This window comes from Poeciliopsis prolifica, unplaced genomic scaffold (genome assembly GCF_027474105.1).
Source record: "Poeciliopsis prolifica strain line A6 unplaced genomic scaffold, Auburn_PproV2 SCAFFOLD019, whole genome shotgun sequence".
Classification (NCBI taxonomy): Eukaryota; Metazoa; Chordata; class Actinopteri; order Cyprinodontiformes; family Poeciliidae; genus Poeciliopsis; species Poeciliopsis prolifica.
Genome location: NW_026562394.1, coordinates 8,760,787 through 8,782,994, shown reverse-complemented (window position 1 = coordinate 8,782,994; position 22,208 = coordinate 8,760,787). Strand labels below are relative to the sequence as shown.

Here is a 22,208-nt window from a genome sequence, read left to right as displayed (position 1 = left end):
GGCGTCTACCATTTTTTGACAATGTGAACACCGGTCCACCTGGGGGGCGTGCATGAGGTTCATCTCCAACAGGCGAGTCTGCAGTGGCCCTTCTGACGGTCTGTTGTTCTTTAAAGCGTCGAGGAGGAAAGAGGTGCACTGCTGGATCAGGTTGTACTCCATGAAAACGTCCACAATCTAAGCAGGTACAGACACAAGGTGAAATCTTAAAGAAAAGGCAGCTAAAAATATGCAGCCACCACTAATTATACAAGATAAAAATGCATTTTTATCCATTTAAAAGTGTAAATATTGCCAAACTCAGCCACTACACTCTGGGCTGCAAGAGGACCAACAATCCTATTGCATTTCCAACAAGAAATCTTAAAAAAAAAGTTTTCAAAAAAGCAGCACATTGCCTTCACATTTTATGATACTATTTGTTGAATGAACTGATATGAGAACTCAGTTAATGTTGGAGCCCATTTCATATCTTATCAAGCAATGAGATTCAGAAAGAACTGGGGAAAAAAAAAACAGAAAAAAAATCCTGCTCAGCATAAAGAACTAAAGAAAAAAAAAAAAGACAAAATTTGTTTACCCAAGATTTTGAAAAACAATAATTGTGTTCATCTTGGAAAACATTTTGCATGAGTTTATAGAATATGTAAACATACTATCACTGATTCAAGACTGTAAAGTGTTCATGACTAAGTCATTTCTAAAGTCTTCATCTGTCTCTACAGCACTGTGGGGAACACAACGCTCTGTCAGCAGTTTGTGTTTGCGTTGCAGAGATTCTGCAGACGTTGGAAGTAAAGGAAGCAGTGCATTTCCTTTATACCAAAATATAGCTGAATTCCACTGCTGTATCCTGCACAGTTACTCAATTACAGTGCAGTAATCTACAACTGCAAGTCAAGTCCTACATTGACTTCAAAGTCAAGTTAGGATTAATTGTCTTCATGTGCAAATGGCAAAACTAGACCCATCTGACCTGTGTGATGTCTGCTAATGGCTCTTCATCCTGGACCAGCATCTGTGAAAACTGCAGGCCTTGCTCTGGGTTTATGCGCATCACGTTTCTGAGCAGGAAGATCCAGTCTGGGGTGTAGCCCACCTTCAAAACGAAATACTCATCAACTCAAACCTTAAATGCAACGAAAATAAAACCTTACTTTGATCTGTCAGGTTTAGTTGGACCTTCGTACCTTCTTGGCATACAGGACGATTTTGGGGAACTGACCAGTCTCTGCAAAGCACTGAATGACCTTGTTGGGGACATTAGCCCGCAGATACACGCTGAGGGCCAAAGTCGGATCCACCGCCTTCACCAGATCGCCCAGTTCCTCTGAACACTCCAACTGAAATGAGCAGTGACATAAAGTTGGATTGGACTTCTATAAAACATTGTAATGCAAGAAAGGAAATAGAGAAATATAAAACCATTGATATTAAATTTAAAGATAAACCATTTCAACCCCAAAGCATTCATTTATTTACTGTTGAGGAATCCGAGATGGAGCCTCAGTTTTAAAGGGAAGTACATGAATTCTTAGAATATCAAATGATCTCATGCATTCGCAAACAAACTACCGGTTTGTGTAAACAAAGCAAGACAGGAAGTGGCAGGAAACGCCTCTGTGTGTGTGAGAGCAGGCTGAGCTAAATGTTTAAAATACCTTGTCTTCCTTCAGCCACTTCTCCAGAAGCTGCTTTCGTCCCTGCTGGAGGACGGGTCTGCAAAGCTCCAGGGACTCAAACTTGTTGAGCTGGCCCTGATCCAACAGGATACCAAAGTACTGCAGCAACGGGGAGGTCTGGCCCGGCTGAGTGGGAACGCTCTGGAAGCGGCGGATGGTATCCGGTGTGCGAAGGATTCCCTGAAAGAGGAAAATAAATAAAGGAATCAGAAGGGAACTGAAGATTAAAACAATGGGGTAGCTCAAAAAAAGCTGGAATAATTACAGCCAAATACAAAAAATAAAAGAGCTGAAAAAAATACCTTTGGTGCATTAGCAGCAACTTTGGCAGCTTCAGAGTAGTTGCCAGCAGCAAACAAATTGTTGAACTTGCGTGCAAAGAGCTCTTCAGCTCCAGCCAGGTTGTTGCGGACAGCCAGGCGGAGGGCGAGATCTGGATTCTGCAGCACATTGTTGATGTATGGAATGATGTTTTCTTCTTCCACACAGACAGACAGCACCTGGGTCAAGAGACTTTTATAAGTCATTGAAATACAGGACTAAAAAAAGAAAATAGAGTTTTCAGGAGTGGTTAGTATCCGTCATAGCTCTATCAAGAAAACCAAAAATGAAACTTCACACAAAAAAGTGAAATGTGAATAACTTTGTTCAGCTTAAAACCAGTTTCCTTCCCTCCAAGCTGTGCTGTAAAATCACCAGGACACTTAGCTAATCTAAATTAGTTTTTTGGAGTGGCCAGGCAACTGAAAAGGTCAAATTAAAGGAGGAGGAACAAAGGGGAGGAGGGGACGGTAGAGGAGTTAATGTTTGTATGGAAAAGGATGAAATACCCCACTGTGTAAGTATTTTACTAATCAGATGTGTAGAGGAAAAGATACAGATACTAGAGTAAACATACACAGCAGAGCAGCAAGTATCAAATGTAACATGAGTAGTAGTATCAAGTTCACTGATGGATAGTAAAGAAGAAATATGTTGAAAGCAAAAGGGGGAAGAAAAACGGCAGAGATTGTGGTGTGGAAAATCAATAAGGAGGCTGAGGGAAAGGTTGAGGGCACTCGATGCTGAACATTAATATAAAGCTTCTTTGTGATTTCAGATGTTCTTTCACTTCCAAAATGGCACACGACTGAGTGTTTTTATTCCTCATCACAATCTTTTTTCACATGATTTTATAACTATCTGGGTTTCTGCTTCTTAAATTACTGATTTTGTCTTGGGGTAGACCTCAAAAACACTGGTTACTCCTAAGATGGCTAAAAATGTCGAACTGTCAAATACAGGAAGAAAAACAGTAATAAACATTCCCAACTTCAATTTATCCTAATCTATCATTATTCATTCTTTTTCCAGCAGAACTAACAAATCTTTGACTTAATGCATAAAGTACAAGAGCATGAAGAGCACTACTTTACTTTAAATGTAAAGTAGCGTTTTATAGATTGAATATAGCACTGCAGTGTTGCATTAAAGATATCAGATTACCAGACTTTGCTGCTAAACCAACCAATGCGTCTGTTAGCACTAGAGGCCAAAGCAGTGGCCTATTTTCTATCAGATCACTGCCTCCGTGCATATCCACGTGACTTAAGCGCGCACACACAGATGCATGACTGTCCCCCACATGCAGGCATGTCTGCCGCGACGCGGATCAACTTTCCTCCCTCCACTCAATTATTCATGTGGTGTGTGGCCTGAATGGAACATTATTAATCAGCTGGCTGGATCCAGTTCTCCTTGCTGGTTCGGCTACAGCTACATCCAACCCTCTCCACTCCGTGTGTGTGACACACTAGCTCATGGATTATTTAGAGCGCCTGCTGGCAGAGTCTGAGCTTGCCTCATGATAAAGCAGGAGCTTCTTTCAGAGGCCCGTGCCACAACGCGACATTTGATGTTTCAATCATTCGATTAAGCCACCACAAATTAAATGAAAGGTGTACGATATATTGTTTGACAGATTATAATGAACTATAGGTAGTCGTCAGCAGAAATATGCAGTTACATTAATATGATCGAGCGTCCACGTTCTGGGTCAACAGCAATGCGACAGTCACCGGTTGGTAAGTTTACCTGTCCCTTTCGGTTGACCCCAATAATGCCCGAGGTGGCATCATGTGGCGCCGTGACGAAGATGGTCTCCCCACTGATGCGGTTCATGTAGATGCAGGTTCCAGTCTCCAGGTCGTACAGGTGGATGTAGCCATATTTGGTAATGAGGAAAACCACATTGTGCTTTGCACTTATCTGCAAAAGAAAGAAAAATTAAACCATTTTCCTTCCAATGACACAAAAAAAAGAATTTGCACCAGAAACTGGCATGTCAAGTAATGCTTGTTTTGCCGTTCTTAATGAAACACCTGCATGGCCACGGGAAAGTCATTCTGTGCTTCAGGAGGAAAGAAGACATCCACTGCTTTCTTTGGAAATGGCTGATTACCAGTTGGTGGGGTTCCCACCTCAATGATGTGCAGCTGGGACAAGCAGAAAAAAAGAAAAAAAACTTGATTTATTGGTTCATTTCTCCCCAACATACAACTACAATGAGCAAATGCTCACCTTTCCTCCAGCCTGGCCCCTCACAGCAAAGCAGAACAAAGTTGACTCTTCTGCGTTTCCTTCAATCTTGAACTGGGCGAAGCTGGCAGCGTGGCCTTCGATGGGCTGAGAAACCTTTCTTTCAACGGAGTAGAGCTGCATGGCTCCCACCACCCTGTTTTGCTGCAAAAAAAATAATAATAATAAAATAAATTAAATAAAAATGAGTGTAATCTCCAACACATTTAGGTAAACATCTACTAATGTGACAAAAGAAAACTTTGATATTTCACATATTTCTAAATTTTATTTTTGCACATTGTGCAATGCATCAAAGAGGGCAAGGCTGTGTGTTCGCAGGGATTTATTTTTTCTTCAGATCACAATTTTAATTCAATTGAGCAATTTTGTGCCTTTAACATCCATTCAAATGCATTTTGACTGGAGAAACACCAATGAAATGTTAATATTGAAAAACAAAAAGAACTCTGGATTGTTATTGTGACAATGTGCCTGAGCCACAAGGTCAGATCTATTCAGTCTATGCTTTGTGCTCCAAGTGATGTCATGCCATGTTATTTTACATTATATTTGGAAATCCTAATTACACATTCTGAGTCACTTGACTTAGAAAGTGTTGGAACACGGCGAATGTAAAAAAGTATTTTTACATTCGCCGTTATACTCCAAATTGAACCGACTGAACACATTAAAGTCGTGTTTTTACCTGTTTGACCAAGCTTGTGAAGCTATTAGTGTATTTAAGTGTTCTGTGCTGGCAGTTTTTACATAAATTTGTAGATCAGTACATTTATGTCTGTTCCAAAAAATAGCTTCAAGTGTTTTCACAAGTGTTTTCTCTATTGGCTGATAAACCTCATGTCAACATTGGAAGTGAAAAAAAAGTGGATCAGCACATCCATAATTTTGAGTAAAGCTCTTTTCTTTTTTCTCTGCAAGTTTCTTTGTATTTTGGTTAAGTATCTTATGTGCTATAAATATACCAAATCGCATATATAAGGGCAGAAGATTTAAAAAAATATTTGGACTGCCCTAAAATGCTGCCAGGTCTCGTTATTGCCAGGATTAACTAATACCCCCTCCGCCCAAAAAGGAGAAAAAAAACCCCAAAAACGTTACATTACCTGAGCTGAGATACCAATGAGAAGGAGCCATTTCTGCTTGGCGTCAGTGCGGTAGTTGATGATCTGGCAGCCTGCCAGGCTGGAGTGGCGATCAAAAACTTTGACAGGCTGAGAGTCGCCCTCCATGCTCCAGTGGTAAACGGCAGTGTCAGTCACAAGAGCAACCGTGTTCAGAGAGATCCATTTCCAGAAAGTCACGTCGTCTGTCATGGTGTGTGCCTTCATCTTGCTCTTCATCTCAATGTTAAAGATCTGAAGGGTTTTGGCAGCTATGGAGAAGAGGATAAAAGCAGGAGCCATACCCAAAGAGAACATTAGAGTTTCTGATGCGTTTCCACCATCATTCCCCACACACGTTTGATTTTTTGCAAAACACCAAATTTAAATTAAAGTATCATTGATTAAGGATGGCAGTGGTGATGGACAAGGGGATACCAAACATGCTGCAGTAGGAAACTGTCTAATCAAGCAAGAGGAGCATTGAAAAAAAAAAAAAAGAAAGAAATTGGGGACAAAAACATTTGACTTCCAAAGAAGATACACCAATAGTAAATATGCAGACCAAATTTATACTTCAAGAAAATCCATGTTCCAATTCTAAGAAATGTCTACAAGATGTCAGAGAGAGAGAAAAAAAGTGATATATTTTATACCTGTTTGCAAAATATTAAAGATGCACTGTTGGCTGATAAAGTTCTGATATTAAGAAATAAATCAACTAATATTCAATAAACTGGCCAGAAGTGTGACTTGTTCTCAGTAACTGAAGTAATTATGACTATGTGAAAAAAGCCACTAAGAAAAAAAGTCAAAAAAAAAAAAAAGTATGCAAGTTTTATACCTTTAGTCAAGACAAAAGCTGATAAAAAATGACTTGTCTTTGTTGGGTACTTTTTAAGTTGTATGAAGTGGACATTAAATTATATACAAAATGTTCACTCACCTGCATTTTGTGTCTTATTAGTTGGGATTAATTTAGTGAGCTTAAGCTTCATTTAAAAAAGCAGTGAGATATTTGTTTGCGTATTAAATACCCAAATGCATTTTCACAGCCATCGAGATCACATAGCCATAGAATCAGAGTATAATAAGCATTCTGTTGTATGGACCGCTTGATTAGGCAGCCGCATTTTAGAGAGCAAGCATTAATGGGATCACAAGGAGTAGTTGCACCTGTGCATACGCATCGTGTTAATCCGTCAAGTGTAGTTAAATGAACAGGTTAGGGCTCACACCGCAAAATTATGATACAATGAAGAGTAGGCAAGACGGAAAGAAAGGGTCTTTACTAGGTTCACACTAAAATGTATAAATAGCAAGGGGCTTAGAAACTGATCCTACGTACTGCATGCATCGTGCCAATTTATTTCATTCTCTTCCTACATTTCATTAAACTTCACATAATGTGTCAGTCCTGCCTCAAAATGGTACACAATGGTTTGACTTTTTACTTCATGACAAAGGTAATTTGTTTTATCTATTATAAATTTGAAAGTGTCATGGTAGGGTATGTGCATAAAAGCATACAAATAAATAACTTCCAACACATTTCAGTTTAAGACGAATAAGCCAAGTAAGGATGTTAAATATGACTTTTTCCCTACACACTTAGATTATCCAACCTTTCTGTAGAGCGTATTTGGACTCATTTTCTTTATTTGTGACTTAAGCCAATTACTGAGATCTGTTATGAAGGCAAACCACTAAAGGAACTCGTAGTGAATAATGTAGCAAACATTCAGATTTTTATCGTCTTAACATAATTTGCCAGTTTATGAAGCAGAGCTCTGACGTTTTGTTGAGAAGGCTGGATGTCTGAGCTAAATGTTAAGGCCCCAATGCTTTCCTGTGTTGTGCTCTGTAGTTTTGACGTTTTTTTTAAATAACTCAAACTAGAACTACAAGTCATAGAATGAATTAACCACAAAAGCATTTATTAAAAAAACAAAAGATTGAATAAAAGTAGTAAAGCTTTAGGACTATTGAAATTCTAAGTGTATATAAGCATGTAAGGCCAGAGATTGAAAATATAATTCAAGGATTCCCCCAGAAAACTTGCTAAGAACAGTGTTTGGATGCTAAGCACTTATTCATCCAGCGCAGTTGTGTTTTTGAGTAAAAAAAAAAAAAAAAACATCTAAAGTCGACAGGAAATTTGATCACTTGATAAATATGTGTTATTGAAAGATTGGCCGATTTGAACCTGTACACCAACTGTAAAGCCTTAAAAAATGCAAACATTTTAAAAAGACTTTAAATATATAATGTTTAGCCTGGTGGGGGCACAAGTAAAGCCTGGTGGCCAGCCAGCCTTATGATGCACAGGAGGAAAACCTGGAATTAAGGACTTTAATTCTATTCTCTTAAAAATATCAGGTCCTCCTCATTTTTATCTTGAAATTCTTATATTTTACCACAACCATAATAAATATCCATATTAACTCCTAGTTACAATTAGAAATGCAGCATCTGGGCTTGTCCAGGCTGACACCAATTTCCAGTTTTCTCTGTGGTCTCATCTCTTAAGTCAGATTTAGATTTATCCCCCCCTTTTCTAAATAAAATTTCTTTTTTTAAGTTCTCAATGCCGGTCCTGGGGTCGGCTGTGATTTAATGTCTATGCAACACTTGCCAGAAATAAAGCTACAGATCAGGGGTTTTTTGGCTTGAATATTGCGATTTAAAATGCTTGATAAAGAAAAGCCTAGATCTAAACACAGAATCAATTTTTTTAAATATATATATATAAATTGAATCAAATGTGATAGTTATGATCAGTGAAGCTGTCCCAACAAAAAACTGAGCAAGAGATGGCAGTCAAAATATTAAATGTCTGTTCAACTCAAAAGCAAATTTGAGTCAATATATTAGAATTATAAAAATGTACAAAAACATTTGAACTCTTAAAAATCACACATTAAGCATTGCTGGAAGATGAGTGAAAACGTGCCATTTCAATTTCAGATGGATAAGCACGCAGATTTCAAATGGAAACATGAATTAAAATGAAATTCCTACCCATAATGCCACATGAACATGTTTTAAATCATTTTGAATATAAAAATGATGGAATGCCAGCAAGCTGTAAGGCTGTGAAAGCTAAATCCTGTTTACAAATAATTTTCACTGAAGGTGATGGACACAATGAGCAAACTGGAGTTAAAGGTTTAAAAATTGACAGAAATGTCCTCCAATGGCATTTCTGCTTTAATATATATAAAAAAAACAGAGTGAATAATTTTAGATAAGTTTGGTTTGCTCAGAATTACTTGTCGTTAAACAGGATTTTCCTTCCACAGCAAGTATTGAAATTTCAACTCACCGTCTGCAAACATAAGAAAGCAGTAAGAAAAAAATGAACATACAAAAAGACAAAACAAAAAAAGTCAAAGCAGTCATAGCAGCTGGACAAAAACAATAAAAATATGCTATTTTAGTCTTCATGAGAAATGCTTGGTGTTTAAAAAAAACAATGGCCAATAAAACATATTTAATGACAAAACTACAGAAGCTGCATGTGTACAGACCTTAATGATTAAACTGAACATGCTCTGAAAACGTAAAACCAATAACTTCACACTGAACAGAAGTTTTAATGCAGTTTAAAAAATAGCAACATTAGAAATCTATTCTTAAATTCTGGCCGAACATGTCTTTCTAAAGCAGCATTGATCTGCATATTTAATAGCACCGTACCTTTAAGTGCGATGACCTTGCTGGCGGGGTTCATGATGGCGCTGTCGGCTGAGATGGGTCTCCGGATCGGAGTGTTGGGGTCGGCCATGTCAATGATCACTACTTGGGCCTGCTCCCCCACTTTCTCCCGGATGCAGATGAATTTGTCAGACTCCATGGTCAGGGTGCTGAAGCCGATGTTGGCTGGATTGATTCCCAAATTTTGGAGCTGGTGCAGAAAGGGAGAAGACAAAAGACATGTCAGACTGAACAAAAATCCACCAGTGGGTTAGAAAATTTCTTTAGACAACTCAGCTCCACATTCAATGCTCTTCTGCAAAATATTAAATGTTATGATCTGTGGCATGTAAGTCACTATAATAGGACACTTTTTGGAAAATCAAGAGGAAGTATCACTGAAGGCTTGAGTAAAACACATCAGGACTATTTTTGACTTCCTGATTCAGTGACAAGTTAGAGAGTAGATAACCAATCTATTGCCACGTTTTAAAAAAACAGTTGCAACCATTGTAGTCGATGTTTCATTTGGAAAACTAAAGCCCTGTTTTTATAGACGAACGTCAATAGATGCAAATAAATATTTATTGCCTAAAAAACATGGCCCTCCTTTAGGGAATTTGAACTAGGCAAAGCTAAAATTATGCCACCTGAGGAGTTTAAGGTAAATATATAAAGACAATGGTGTTATCTGAAATGTAAAAATATGTACATAGTACAGTTTTGGCTTAATTACTGCTCGAAATAAAAAGGCAATTTTTTTTCAGCAAATTTCCTTTTTTGGGGTTCACACATCAGTTAAATTAGCTGACAATTATTTCATTTAAATCTTTCAGCCCTAATGTGTTTATGATATTACAGAGCTATTCCAAAACCTTGATGCCACATTCTTGACCACTGCTACATATAAATAAAAAAATAAATAAAAAAAGGTGTTTGATAGGAAGGATTTCTCTGCCTCACAAAAACACTGACACAGCAGTACCTGGGAAGCAGACCAGAACTGAAAGGCGTACACTAAATGAGCCAACAAGCATGCCCAAATGCTAATAGATTAACATGTGGTGTGCAATTTTACTGTGGAATATTGAAATGACATTTTGTGACTTTTGTGACTAACACATTTTCTCCTCATTTCTCGCCGTCTCATCTCATTGCAATGCTTTCCATTTTTCCATCTTCGTTGCTTCCATCACCATCAGATGTGAACAGCTGAACAGAGCCTTTGTCAAAAACAAAGATTAAGCAGTAAACTTTGAATTCAACGAACACCTTAAATACTGCAATGCAAACAGTTCTTTCCCGTCAAGGATGTTGCAACGTTCAGGACTAACATGAGGATGTTGCAACAAGTCTACTCTGCAGCCCTACGATGCGCCACAAAACCATGCACAAGTTCAACCACTACACATGCCTTCTTCCTTTTCCAATGAACCGACTCTTGATGACATCGATATTATGATTTAAAATCGAGAGGAAATGAAACCACCAGAAAACACTTCCCAAATAGGTTGTGTTGTTGCAACTTCCTCTCGTTGTGTAACCAATGAGTAACACCAAATTCGTACAACTTCTCAGAGTACCTAACCAATGCGTGTTTGGAAAATTACAGCAATGGTTCATTCTTTGTAGGCATTTGATAAAAAAAAGTATAAATCTCTGGTTATAGTATTTATAAAGGCAGCAAGATTTTTTTTGGGGGGGTAGGGGTGAGTGGAGAAGACTTCTGGGGCTGATGGCATTTAACTCCAATTTGCCAAATTGAAATGGGTGTTTGTATTTTAGTTGGCAAACTGCTATCATTCAAAGCTAATCAGCAGGCATTCACTTTTCCAGGAACTGCTCAACGAAATGGTGACGACGTTTATCAATGACGGGATACACCCTTCCCACAGCTCTGCCCCACCCACATTCTTTCAGAGTGTAACCTGGTTCTCTCAGTGACGCTGCAGTTCAGCAACTCACAGCAGTACAAGCAGATATGAACAGAAATATTCTGATGCAGTTTTACCCTCCCCTCTTTAAACCAAATGGAGCATCTACAGTAGTTGAAACGCATGCAACACCAACATGATCCAAAAACAAAAAAAAAAACCCTCATTTGAGTTTAGCAGGAAGTCCTTTCATTCACAAAGACAAGCACTAGTAAAACAGGAAAGGCCAGGACGGTACCATCACAATGATTGGAAAAATAATGCAAAGATGGGAAACTGACAAGACCACGGTTTAGTCTAGTGGACTGGCTTCCTACAAAAACATTTGGTGAACCACTGGTCAAAAACAGCCGCGACATCAATCAACAGGAATTTGGGTGAAAGCAGGTCAAACCTGTGGCGCTTCAGCTAATGTGGAAAATCATTTAGTCAGCCAGTCTGGTCCGTCTCTGCCTTTTTCTTAGTCGTTTTTATCTCAGGTGGGGCGACTCATCAAGACGATAATTGAAACAAGAGTTGCTTAAACAAGAGCAACTGGGAAACTAGTTTTTACAAGAAGCTGGTAATTACCATAGAAGTGTTTGAAAATCAACTAACTTGGGATGCCATAGTTATACAATAGGTTTTTAAACATGACAAAAACTTCAAGTATCACCACCTTTAATTTGGTACCATTGGCATTTGCTTTTTGCCACTTGTGCTGAGCGATGCACATTTAAATTACCCTTGCCCATTTAAATTAAAGCATTCAGCCTTTTAACTTCCATTTGCTTTATGCTTCATCAATTTTCAGAAATTCTATGTTTGCATCCAATTTACTTACATCTGTGATTAAAGAAACTGAAATGAGATACTTTAGAAAACACAAGATGGTTCAATAACATCTAGCAAAACTGAAAAAATATTAAATTGTGCAGCAGCTTGGGGCATGTTCACAAGTAGCCAAGTGTGCAAATCACTGGGGAATATGACAGAAAAAAGAAGAACCTGAGGTTAATGAGTAATACACAAGTAGTTTAGGATCAGGGATGTGGATAAAGGTGAACAGCAAACTTCATAAAGAGGACCTGATGCCTCTCTGCTTGCAGGGGCAAAAGATCTGAAGGCCATTTCTGGTAAACCTAGATTTTTTCTTCCACTATTCAGTTTCACAGCAGAATGACTAAGCATTTTTTTTTCATCATTGTAGATGAACAGAGCATCCTAATGATTAATACTTTGCTTCTGCATTGACAGTCTGACCATGTGTAAAAGGTCAGATTTGATTCTTTACTGCATCTAATAATGAAAAGAATTTCCTTTCAGCAACAAATGTTGGCATTTAAAAAAGGGGAAAAAATCACTTCAACTGGTGTATTTTCTATTGGAAGAGTTTGCAGAGGTGATGCATTAGCTCACTTCCTTTCCATTTACCACAGATAAACTCAAATCTTATATTTGCAGTCAACCAGGTTGGACTAAATTTTAAAAAGTTGTTCCCAACTGAAGAATTATCTTCATGCATTTCTTTAACAAAAATAAAAACTTAAGTGTTGCACTTGAAATTGGCGTTTTCCTCAGGAGCCAATAAACCATGTAGAGTCCTGTCAATGGGATCAGAGACCGAGTTCAAGTTCCAACTTTCAGTTTTCAGCTGGGACTTTCAAAGGTTCCAGCTGATCACTAAGCAAAAACATGTTGGCATTTAAAAAAAAAAAATTATATACATTTTTTTTTTCAAATATCTATAATCCAGCAATAAAAATCAGTTTAAGAAAACGTCTGGATAAGGAAATGGAAACAGTCTGCATTTCCTCCTGTTAGAGAAAATTTACAACAGCCCAACTATTCAAACAGTCCTACCCTCCATATTAGATACACTGTAAAAGGGGAAAAAAAAGATCATTGCGTGCCACAACAAGATGGGAGCTGAAATGACAAAATGGTGAAATAGCAATAGAACTAATTTTCTCCTGTAATCATGCATCCCAGACTAGTTGAAGTTCATACAAAGTCTCACTTTCATCAGGCAATAAGAGTATCTGGAAAATCAGTCTGAAACATCCTGGATTACAGGATGGCAACCACAACCAATCTCTGAGTGAAAGTCCCAACACCAAAAATGCACCATTTACAAAGCCAGACCTGCTGATTCCTACTTTGGTTGACAGACTTCATATAGCCAACACCATCAGAGTCTGAAAAGTTGCTAAATTTTTAGAGGGTTGCCAATTCAGAGGGTTTCTTGCTGTATTTAGCAACATTTCAGATCCCCCATAAAATACATAAAAAAGCAGATCTGACTTTTGCAAGCCAGATTAGCCAGAGAGCTGCAATTGGTGCACCCAAACTCATTACTGTTAACTAGGGGTGCACTGATTTATAGGTGCCAATTTTCTTAATTTTGGGAGATTGGTGATTGGCCTTTTTTTTTTAACATATGGAGCTGATCTTATCCACCAATCTTATCGAATTTGGAATCAACCACTGTCCTCTTTTGATGCCAATTCAACAACTTTTATATCAAGCAACATTTCAGACATAAAAATTGGTATCTGCCAAAATCGGAATTGGCAGGTCAAGCTTTTTAAAGATAATTGGCCAGAAAACTGCAATCGGCGCAGCCCTACTGTTAACTGAGCAAATGCAGACATGACCTGGTGGCCAGATCTGTCAGTCAAATCTTTCATGGCAGAGCGAAAGAGGACAGTGGCTGATTTTCAGACCTTTGCGAAGGTAGATAAGATAGATGGATAAGAGCCGTTTCAAAAAAATGTAAATTCAAATAGCTGGGTTCCGGTGCACCCCAGCTATTTACAGTATCAGTGAATTTCAACTTGGGTCAGTGAAGATAAAGTTTAAAAATATGCAAGAAGCTTGCATGTTCTACAGAGACATGTTTGCCGTTCATTCAGATCTTGGATGATATGATGTAGACCTTTTTTGTTTTTGACGTCTTATACTTTTGTTGTTTTAGGAAGAGAAATTGCCCTTTTGCTGAATGTAATGCTTGCAATGTCTTACAAAATGTGATTAATGAGCAAACGTTGGCAGCCAGAAGAAAATAGCCAAATTAAGGTAATGATCTTACAATATACAAACCTAAAATAAGACACTAAAGAGTTTAAATGTCAACTGTAACAAGATGCCACTACTGAAGATCTTTGAAACTGGAGTTGAGAGTCTAAAGATATGACCTTTAATTCTGACACTAATGACAGTATAGGACTGCTCAGCATTAAAAAAAATCTTTAATGTTTCAAACATGTAAAGTTCAAGAAAAGGCAGGAAAGGATATGCTATGCTATGTGCTGAGGCTTGCAGCAGTTCAGTGCAATGTTCTATGACAGGAAGCTAGAGACCCATTGTGTACAGAAGCTAGTTTATAAAAAAAAGAAAAAAGGCTGCATAATAATCCCTCCTCTACGGTGAGCTACTGAGGGGACCTGACCAGCCAGACACAAGAAGGATAAGACATTTTAAACTCCACTTCAGGTCAGTTTTAGAGAGGTGGCTTGAAAAGATCCGTTTCCTTTATCTCAAACATTTAGGCAAGTCCTGAAGAATGTCAAGTGTTCAGCAAATCAGCATCCTCAGCCTGTCACGAGTTATCAGCTGGTCATTTACAAGCATTGTTCAAAGTGCAACACTGACATTTGTAATGGGACATTATAAACGCTTGGTACAACAAACTAGCAAATCTACCAGTGGGTTAAATATAAAGAAGCTCAAGCAGCAGGTTACAATTTCAGAAACACTTATGCTTGTGAACCCGTGTTGTTTTCCTGTGTTGTGTGGAAATAAAAATCAACTTTTGTAAACAACAAATTACTGTGTATACTTATAAACTCTGATTTAAGCAAAGAAAAGTAATGTTAATGCAACTTATAATTATAGGCTTTTTAAATGTGGGAACTGGACAGATCTGTCTCTTCCTGACACAAAACATATTGTTTTCTCTTGGAAAGGAAAGTTGACTTTCCAAATGCTTGGAATATGGGAATTTCTTTGCAATGACCATTTTGTTCCCATGATGAAACAGAATCAACCAGTTTGTAGAGATTTAAGAGAACACTTAAAGACCAGTCTTAACTTCATATAGACTCCATGCTCACCATGGTGGCTGTAAACACTCATTGAACATTTCCCTTAATTTTCCTAATGTTAAGCAGTTTTCTATTCCAACCTTTTACCGACAAATAATCCTACGCCTTGCACAACTTTGTAAAAAAATTAAACATTACTCAATGAAAAATCCAACATTAGCAACACTAAAGGTAACTTTTCTAAGCACTAAGATAATAATGGGGGTGGGTGGAAAGTCTTGTGAGCAGCATAAAGCTAAGATACAACCAATTAAAACGACTCTCCGCCAATTAAAACGTCTTTAACTTCAATCTGGCATATAATATATAAAAATGGATGATTTATAAAAGTGCAAGCTATGCATGTTGACCGGATGACAATAGGCATGCTTGCTGAGTTTGAAGGAGAGTAACAGACGGCAGGAAACGGGAGATAGAGAGTAGCCAAAGAACAACGGTTTTTGCTGACTGAGACTTTCTGTGTTAAAGCTAAGAAATCAGCATTTATCTAAATATACCAGTGAACTCCATGCACCCCAAAATGTTAACATGAGATGCAAAGCATTTCTCATGTAATCGCTTCAGGTAAAAGGGATTTCTTTCTCCGGGACTTCACCAATAAGGATGTAGAAATTTCTTTAAGCGATATTTTAAACTCACTTCAATTATTTCTTTTTACAAATGAACTTTAAAAGTCCACAATGAAGTTCATATTCAGTACTGTGAAAACAGATGAAAGAACAGTAATATTCTCTTAATAAATTTGTGCAGATAACAAATATCACTGCATTTTAACTCCAAAATTATAGAAAACGTACCAGAACTAGGCATGTCTGCATACAGCATACATTTTTAAGAGGGTCAAAACACTACTTTCAAGTGGGCTTACTCAGTAATACAAATCTTTTTCTTCTTTTTTTTTTAAACATGCAATTTTTGACAAAAAATATAGTATTTGTTTTGCAGAATGAATGTATCCTGCAAAACATTTAAAGTATGTTTTCTCCTCTCCCTTTTTCAGTGTTTCAGCACTTTCAGGCAAGCATTGTAAACATGAAATTGCTGCTATGTTTTGCGCGGTGAAATTAAGGATTAACCAATTATATCAAATCAACCTTTTAAAATGAAGACAAAAAAAAGTAGTGAACATTTTCTTTCACAGCAAAACCAGTTAAAATGAAAATTTTGAAACATGTATGAAATAGCATATGCATATCATGCATTAGTGATGACTACCAATGATCTCCTGGGAGTCGAATTGTCACGAGAAAATGCTTTGAGAGACCCATGAAACATGACAATCAGGGAAAGTCAAAGCAAATCAAAACCGACTGGGAAGTAACAAAAGGGAATGAATGAACTATTTATGGTTCAAATCGGAAGGAAAAAGTAAATAAGCAACTTTCAGTTTCGTGAGAAAGTATTTATCTTAATATGAAAGGAAATCAAAATTGATGTTTGCAAAACAGAAGAGGAAAGCAGCATCAGGGAACTGGTCCAGATTAATCTATCAAGTAGTTTTGTGTTAATTTCTGTACAACTCCCCTCCTGCAATCAAAGTGCTTGAAACAAGCGAAAAATTATTCTAGAATCCTGTTTTCTATTGTAAGTGAATACAAAAGCTCACTGCACAGCTTTGTGAAGCCCAGCCTCCTGTGACAGGCCCACATATTAACTCAAATGCTGTGACAATAGCCAAGATGAATATTTTAAACTTGTTTTCAGGAAGACATTTAGTTAGTTACATTTTAAGCAAGCTCAAACACACGCAAAATGCACCTGCATTGAAAAGTTAACAGTAATTCATCCTAAAATTCCCATGGGAATTGTCATTTGCATCAGTTTTTTGTGGAAAGAAGGGATATGACAATTTTTTTTCTTTAAAGGGGCTGTGCCTAACCTTGACCTCTTGTCAGGGGTCAATGTCTGATGAACAAACAGTGAAGGGGGTTGCAGTGCCTAAATAACATTTGTGTAGTTCAAGTTCATACTTCAGCAGAAAGCTCCCCATTCTGATTGTTCTATAGCTTTGAAGCCGAAATATGTGTTAAAACAAGTTGTACTTGCAATACCTATTAATCTTTATTGAAAAACCTTAAATTCCTAATGTTTTAAAAATAGAAAAACAGAACATCGCCGTTTTATTTTATAACTTTTGCAGACAACTTGCTTTAATCAGGTGATGGTGAAAGGTGTGGCCTTTTAAAACAGGAGGTATGAGTAACCTCACAAGAAAAGAAAAAAAGTAATGGAGCTACTTTTTACTTTGAGTAAAACCTACATGGTAGTGTCCCTGTTTATTTATTGTTGTTTTTTGAAGGGGGTGGGGGTGTCTAACTGTTTGACTCTAAACACTCAGTGAGTCCACCGGCCTCAGCCAACATGGACAATACACCTGACTTAAATAGTCCTTTACCACCTGACCCATTCTACAACTGGCCATGATAAAGTGCTTCTAAGCAACTAAACTCTTTCGACTAAACATGAGTTCACTGAGATTTTACCTTCACCGTGTTTAAGGAGTTACGAGCAAACGTGCAGCCATTTGTGTTCATTATCATAAGACAATTATGCAACAGCTAAGTCTATAACTCTGGAAAAGATTTATGGTTGAGGGCTAAAAAACTACATCTGTATGCACTCTAAAAATTGGTACCATTCAATAATGCCGTCAAGGACGGATAAGTTGTCAACAAAAAAAGCAAAAAACTTTGGAATAAAGTTTGTAACTGTCACAATTTTATTTTATTTTTTTAGGAGTTATTAGGTTATAATATAGACTTGGTTGAATTGAGAGCAAGTGCGTCTACTCGGTGTGTTAGCAAGCTTGATAGATGCTAGTTCAGATAAACGTCATCCACCCCGTCAAGCTAGTTAGCATGGCTCCCGAAAGCTAACTTAGCCTGCTAGCAATCTCAAACTTCAGTACAGAAAGTCTCTGAAACTACAGTTTATCACATCATAGAAAGTAAAAAAAGACAAACTTCGCTAAACAAGTGCGTCATTCATTTGTTTCTCGTACCTGTAGATGCTCCTGAAAGCGAATAGGAAGGATCTGAGCCATGGCGGTTCCCCTGTCACCCTCCTCCGATTTCTTCTAATGCTAACAAACTAAGGCTGCTGCTTCTCACGGGTCCTAGCCGGACAGCCAGGGAGGCTCTAACACTAAAACCCGCTTCTCAAATGATTCAAAACCTTCCGCAGAGTGTGCTGCCGGTGTGAGGGTGCTTTTCATTCGTCCCGTCAGCTTTCGGTTGAGGTGTTTCCCCGGCTAATTACCGACTGCCACTACACCGACTCCCTGGACCTGCAATGGCGATGGAGGTTGGTCAGCAGAGAAAATATCCCGGAAATGAAATGCAGTCGACGAGGCGGATGAATACCATGTCACACTTCTTTAAAAAGTGCATTGTGTTTCAACTAAATAATATTTCAAATTGGATTTTTACTTATCTACAGTAAACATCATTGCGTTAAAATCTAAAAGCAGAAAGGTTGGACTTTATTGCTTCAGTGTGCGATTACAGATGTAAAAGTGGAACTACTTCTTTCTGTGCGCCCTTTGATTTTTGCCACATCATTCGTCTTTGTAAATTAACGTCATTACTACGCGGTGTGTAGGGATTGTAGCCAATCAAATCACTCAAACCCAAACAAGACGTGCAACTTTTTTTTTAACCAGGTCTTGGACATTTTCTTTATTACGCAGATGCATTATGGGCTTAAAAAACAACAAAGTGGTTCACTTTGAAGAAATGCTTAATGTGCAAAATATTATTCAATATAGATCCATGTGCAAGTGAAGAAAATTACCTTTGGTTACACAGATGGATCTCACCTTCACTAAAAAATTGTTGCTACTACTTCAAACGTTTGAACACAGACATGCTTATATATCTGTAAGGTGGAGTGAGACCTTGTAGTATTCGTTTCCCTTTTTTACATCCACAATTTCTCTTGGCAGAGGATGTGACATTATTACACAATGCATAACTGACTGCTGAGACGCATTCGTAGAGACCTTATTTTGATGACCCAGCAGTCACGGCTTCTGAAAAAGTAGAGTTTGCAGGGAAGTGAGTGTATGGTATTTGTCATCTGTGTGTGGTTGACAATTGCATTTGTGGTGTTTTGGCATTGACATCAACAGAGGTCAGGAAGTCAGCAAGCATTTTAGTGCAAAAATTAACAAATAACAAACTCTTCAGATTTTATGACAAGAATTTCGTAAAGAATCTCAAAACCAGAGAAAGACTAAGGCGCAAAGGAGCACGCCACTGGAAAGGTTATGTAAACAATAACAGAGAGGATTAATAAGTTCTGTAATTAGACAAAAATGCTTACTCTTCCTTGTGGGACGTGCTCTCTTCAGGAAACTGAATTCTTTCAATGTGAAACAGCAGTGACTCTACTTTGAGCTCCTCCCAGATAACAGACTTTTGAAAAAATCTCATTTCTAAAGCCGAATCGAGCCACTCTGTGGAAGAAGGTTATTTCAGTAGTTTACGTCCAGAATCTTGTTCTTTCTGATGCATTTGGAACCCCAAATTTACTAAACCAGACAAGCTTCATGTCAAGACCATGAGGACAATAAACAGTGCAGTTGACAAGAAGTAGCCTTTGTGGACTTCAAGTCGCTGCTAATAAAAACTCTACTTTGTGTACACGGCTATTCCTTTGGGGATGTGAGGACTGGAGAGTCCATCACAAAATATTTCAACCTGCATAGTAGTAAGCCTTCTTCAGATCTAGAAAGTACAAGGAAAGAAACAATAAAACTCATCGAGGTGAAGAGCTGCTCTACTTTCCATGCCAAGTTGGAACGATACTGCCCAACCCCCCAACTTAAAACAGGGACTGCAACTTTGATCTGCCACGCCATAGGTGGCAGATCACTTCTTCATTTGACGTCAAAGAGACTTATCAGCCATGACAACACTGGCAAAAATACCTGAAATTAAAAATAACTTTCTAGTAGAGGTTAAAGCTGAAATGTAAAAACATTTACAGTATCAAAATATATGTCCTCTGATCTTTTTGCATCTTCTAGCCAAGGGACTGAAATCCTGAAATAAAAACATTGGTCAAGACTCATCTTTTCCCACTGCACCCCAAGACTTATAAAGTAATTCACCTATCATCACCTGTGCATAAGCTTTTTATTCAATCCGTTAAATGAGCGAGATTCAGATGCAGCGTTCAGTGAAGGCTGCCCCAAATGGTCCATTCATGCTGCTGTTGCCATGGATTCGCAGGCCAAGGAAACTGGCAGACACAGACACTCATAGAGAACCAATGTATGTCACCTTCGGTCTCTCTGCGAGAAAGCTGCATTTGCTTCCTTTGATAGGCTTTAACTTCAAGTTTAATGAAACCAAGAGGTGCAGTTGAAGTTTTAAGGTCTCTGTCCTTAAGGTCAATGAGAAGCCAGACTTAGATCTGATAGATGCGTAGCAAATCCTGTGAATTATGTCCAGTAGCAACTATACAGACTTTTGGCTCCCACAGTACTTCATTGTGCTTTGGCCAGGATTAAAGCACAGATGGGAGCTCTGCATCTTCCTTTGGCTGAGAGGATACCACCAAGGATGACTGAGTGGGACTGACACTTGGATCCTGAGCCAAGAATGAAAAAAGCCCTAATGGATCCTCTGTTCTCTGTTTTCTCCCCTTACTCTCTCTTTTCCACATCCATTTATTCCCTGTTAAGAAGGTTCAGATTAAGCGAAAAGGCCACCTTTTTTGAGTTCTTTTTTGTCCGTCATCTTACAGATTCAATTGGGGGAGATCTATCATCCCTTCCATTGTGTGAATGTTAAAAACATATTGTACAGTCGCCACAAGTCACTCTACACTTCTATATGTTGTATTTTTCATTGAGTTAGACTTACTTGTGGTGTCTTAAATTTGTTGTGATTAGTTTTCTTGGGTTTCAGATTGGATTTGGAAAGTTGACTGCTTTTACACTCACCATATTTTGAGGAGTGTTGATTATTCAGCCATTTAAAATTGTCTATAAATCTACACATTCACCCTGATACTTTTTCACTTTTGTCATTTTTGTTAAGTACACAGTAGCCTACATGCTATCATTGCCAGATACAATGACCTAGCTGAGATTAAGTGAAAAAGCATGCTCCAGTGTCATGACAGGGGAGTCTGATGGGGAGCATGGCCCCTCTTTTGTTTCTGGGAGCTTGTGTCATGTTGCAGCATAATAGGTTCCTGGCTTGCAGCCTGTGGCTATTGGGCATGTTCAGAGTTGGCTGTGAGCCAGCATGGTGGGGTTACTACTCTGTAAACCTCTCTGTGGCTGACCGATCAGGAAGGATGGCACGGTGACTTTCCTTCCTTGATCTCCCTGAGTACTGGCTGTTGTGGATTGCCAGAGATGGTTATGGGGGATTTAGTACCCAGTGTTTCTCTCTGTGCCTCTCAGGCCTGGGGTTGTGCTTTGCTGCCCACCTGCCTCTGTGTCATATGGCTACTCTGTAGGGTGGTGGTCTGGTGTCTGTCTACCTGGGGTTGCTGCTGATCACTTTGATTTCAGACTACTATGTGATTAAGAATAAAGTCAACAAAGCATTAGGAGATATTCTTTGGATATCTTAGTGGAAAGTTGCCCTACCACGTGTGGGCAATAAGTTTCTCCATATGATTTGCTATGGCTGGACAAATAAACAAAACTTGCTCTAGTATTGTGCTGATACTCAACAGTGACAGTATCTGTTTGCACAGTGAACCAGAGACTTTTAGACTACTGTCTCGTGACAAGATGGATAGTAAAGGACTCACTTTTGTCCAATAAAACCTCAAGGTCAGACTGAAATTCTGCAGAGTTCAAGGATGAGCAGCAGCAGACTGGTCTCTGAGAAATCCTCCCTTTTACTGTAGAGTACACTTTGAGTCTTGTATTCTCTCTGATGGAGACAGAAGCCTAGAAATAACTCACACCAATAAGACAAGAAAGGATGGAGTTACAAATAAAAACCTTTAAATCTTACATAACATTTTTATTTCTCTTCTGTATGGAAACATGTAAACATCAAAATGATCAAGTCTGCAAAACAAAATGACACACTTTTGTCATTGCCAAAACATTGAGGGTAGGGACACACAATCAATCTTTTTGAGCTTCCAGTATTTCTCCTA

At 38.3% G+C, this 22,208-nt stretch overlaps 1 protein-coding gene across 2 annotated transcripts in view; it reads right to left on the bottom strand.

The window, feature by feature from the left end:
* cltca (clathrin, heavy chain a (Hc)) overlaps positions 1 to 18,393 on the bottom strand; it is a 28,193-nt gene extending 9,800 nt beyond the window's left edge. For both annotated transcript variants that reach the window (XM_055043636.1, XM_055043637.1), the window contains exons 1-11: positions 18,079 to 18,393; positions 9,062 to 9,269; positions 5,366 to 5,634; positions 4,242 to 4,403; positions 4,043 to 4,156; positions 3,756 to 3,929; positions 1,985 to 2,182; positions 1,662 to 1,862; positions 1,191 to 1,343; positions 977 to 1,099; positions 40 to 177 (exon numbers count right to left, since the gene is read on the bottom strand). In XM_055043636.1, the coding sequence (XP_054899611.1) occupies positions 40 to 177; positions 977 to 1,099; positions 1,191 to 1,343; positions 1,662 to 1,862; positions 1,985 to 2,182; positions 3,756 to 3,929; positions 4,043 to 4,156; positions 4,242 to 4,403; positions 5,366 to 5,634; positions 9,062 to 9,269; positions 18,079 to 18,120 (1,782 nt within the window). In that variant the 5' untranslated portion in view covers positions 18,121 to 18,393. The remainder of the gene's footprint in view (positions 1 to 39; positions 178 to 976; positions 1,100 to 1,190; positions 1,344 to 1,661; positions 1,863 to 1,984; positions 2,183 to 3,755; positions 3,930 to 4,042; positions 4,157 to 4,241; positions 4,404 to 5,365; positions 5,635 to 9,061; positions 9,270 to 18,078) is intronic.
* Positions 18,394 to 22,208: the final 3,815 nt, after the last annotated feature.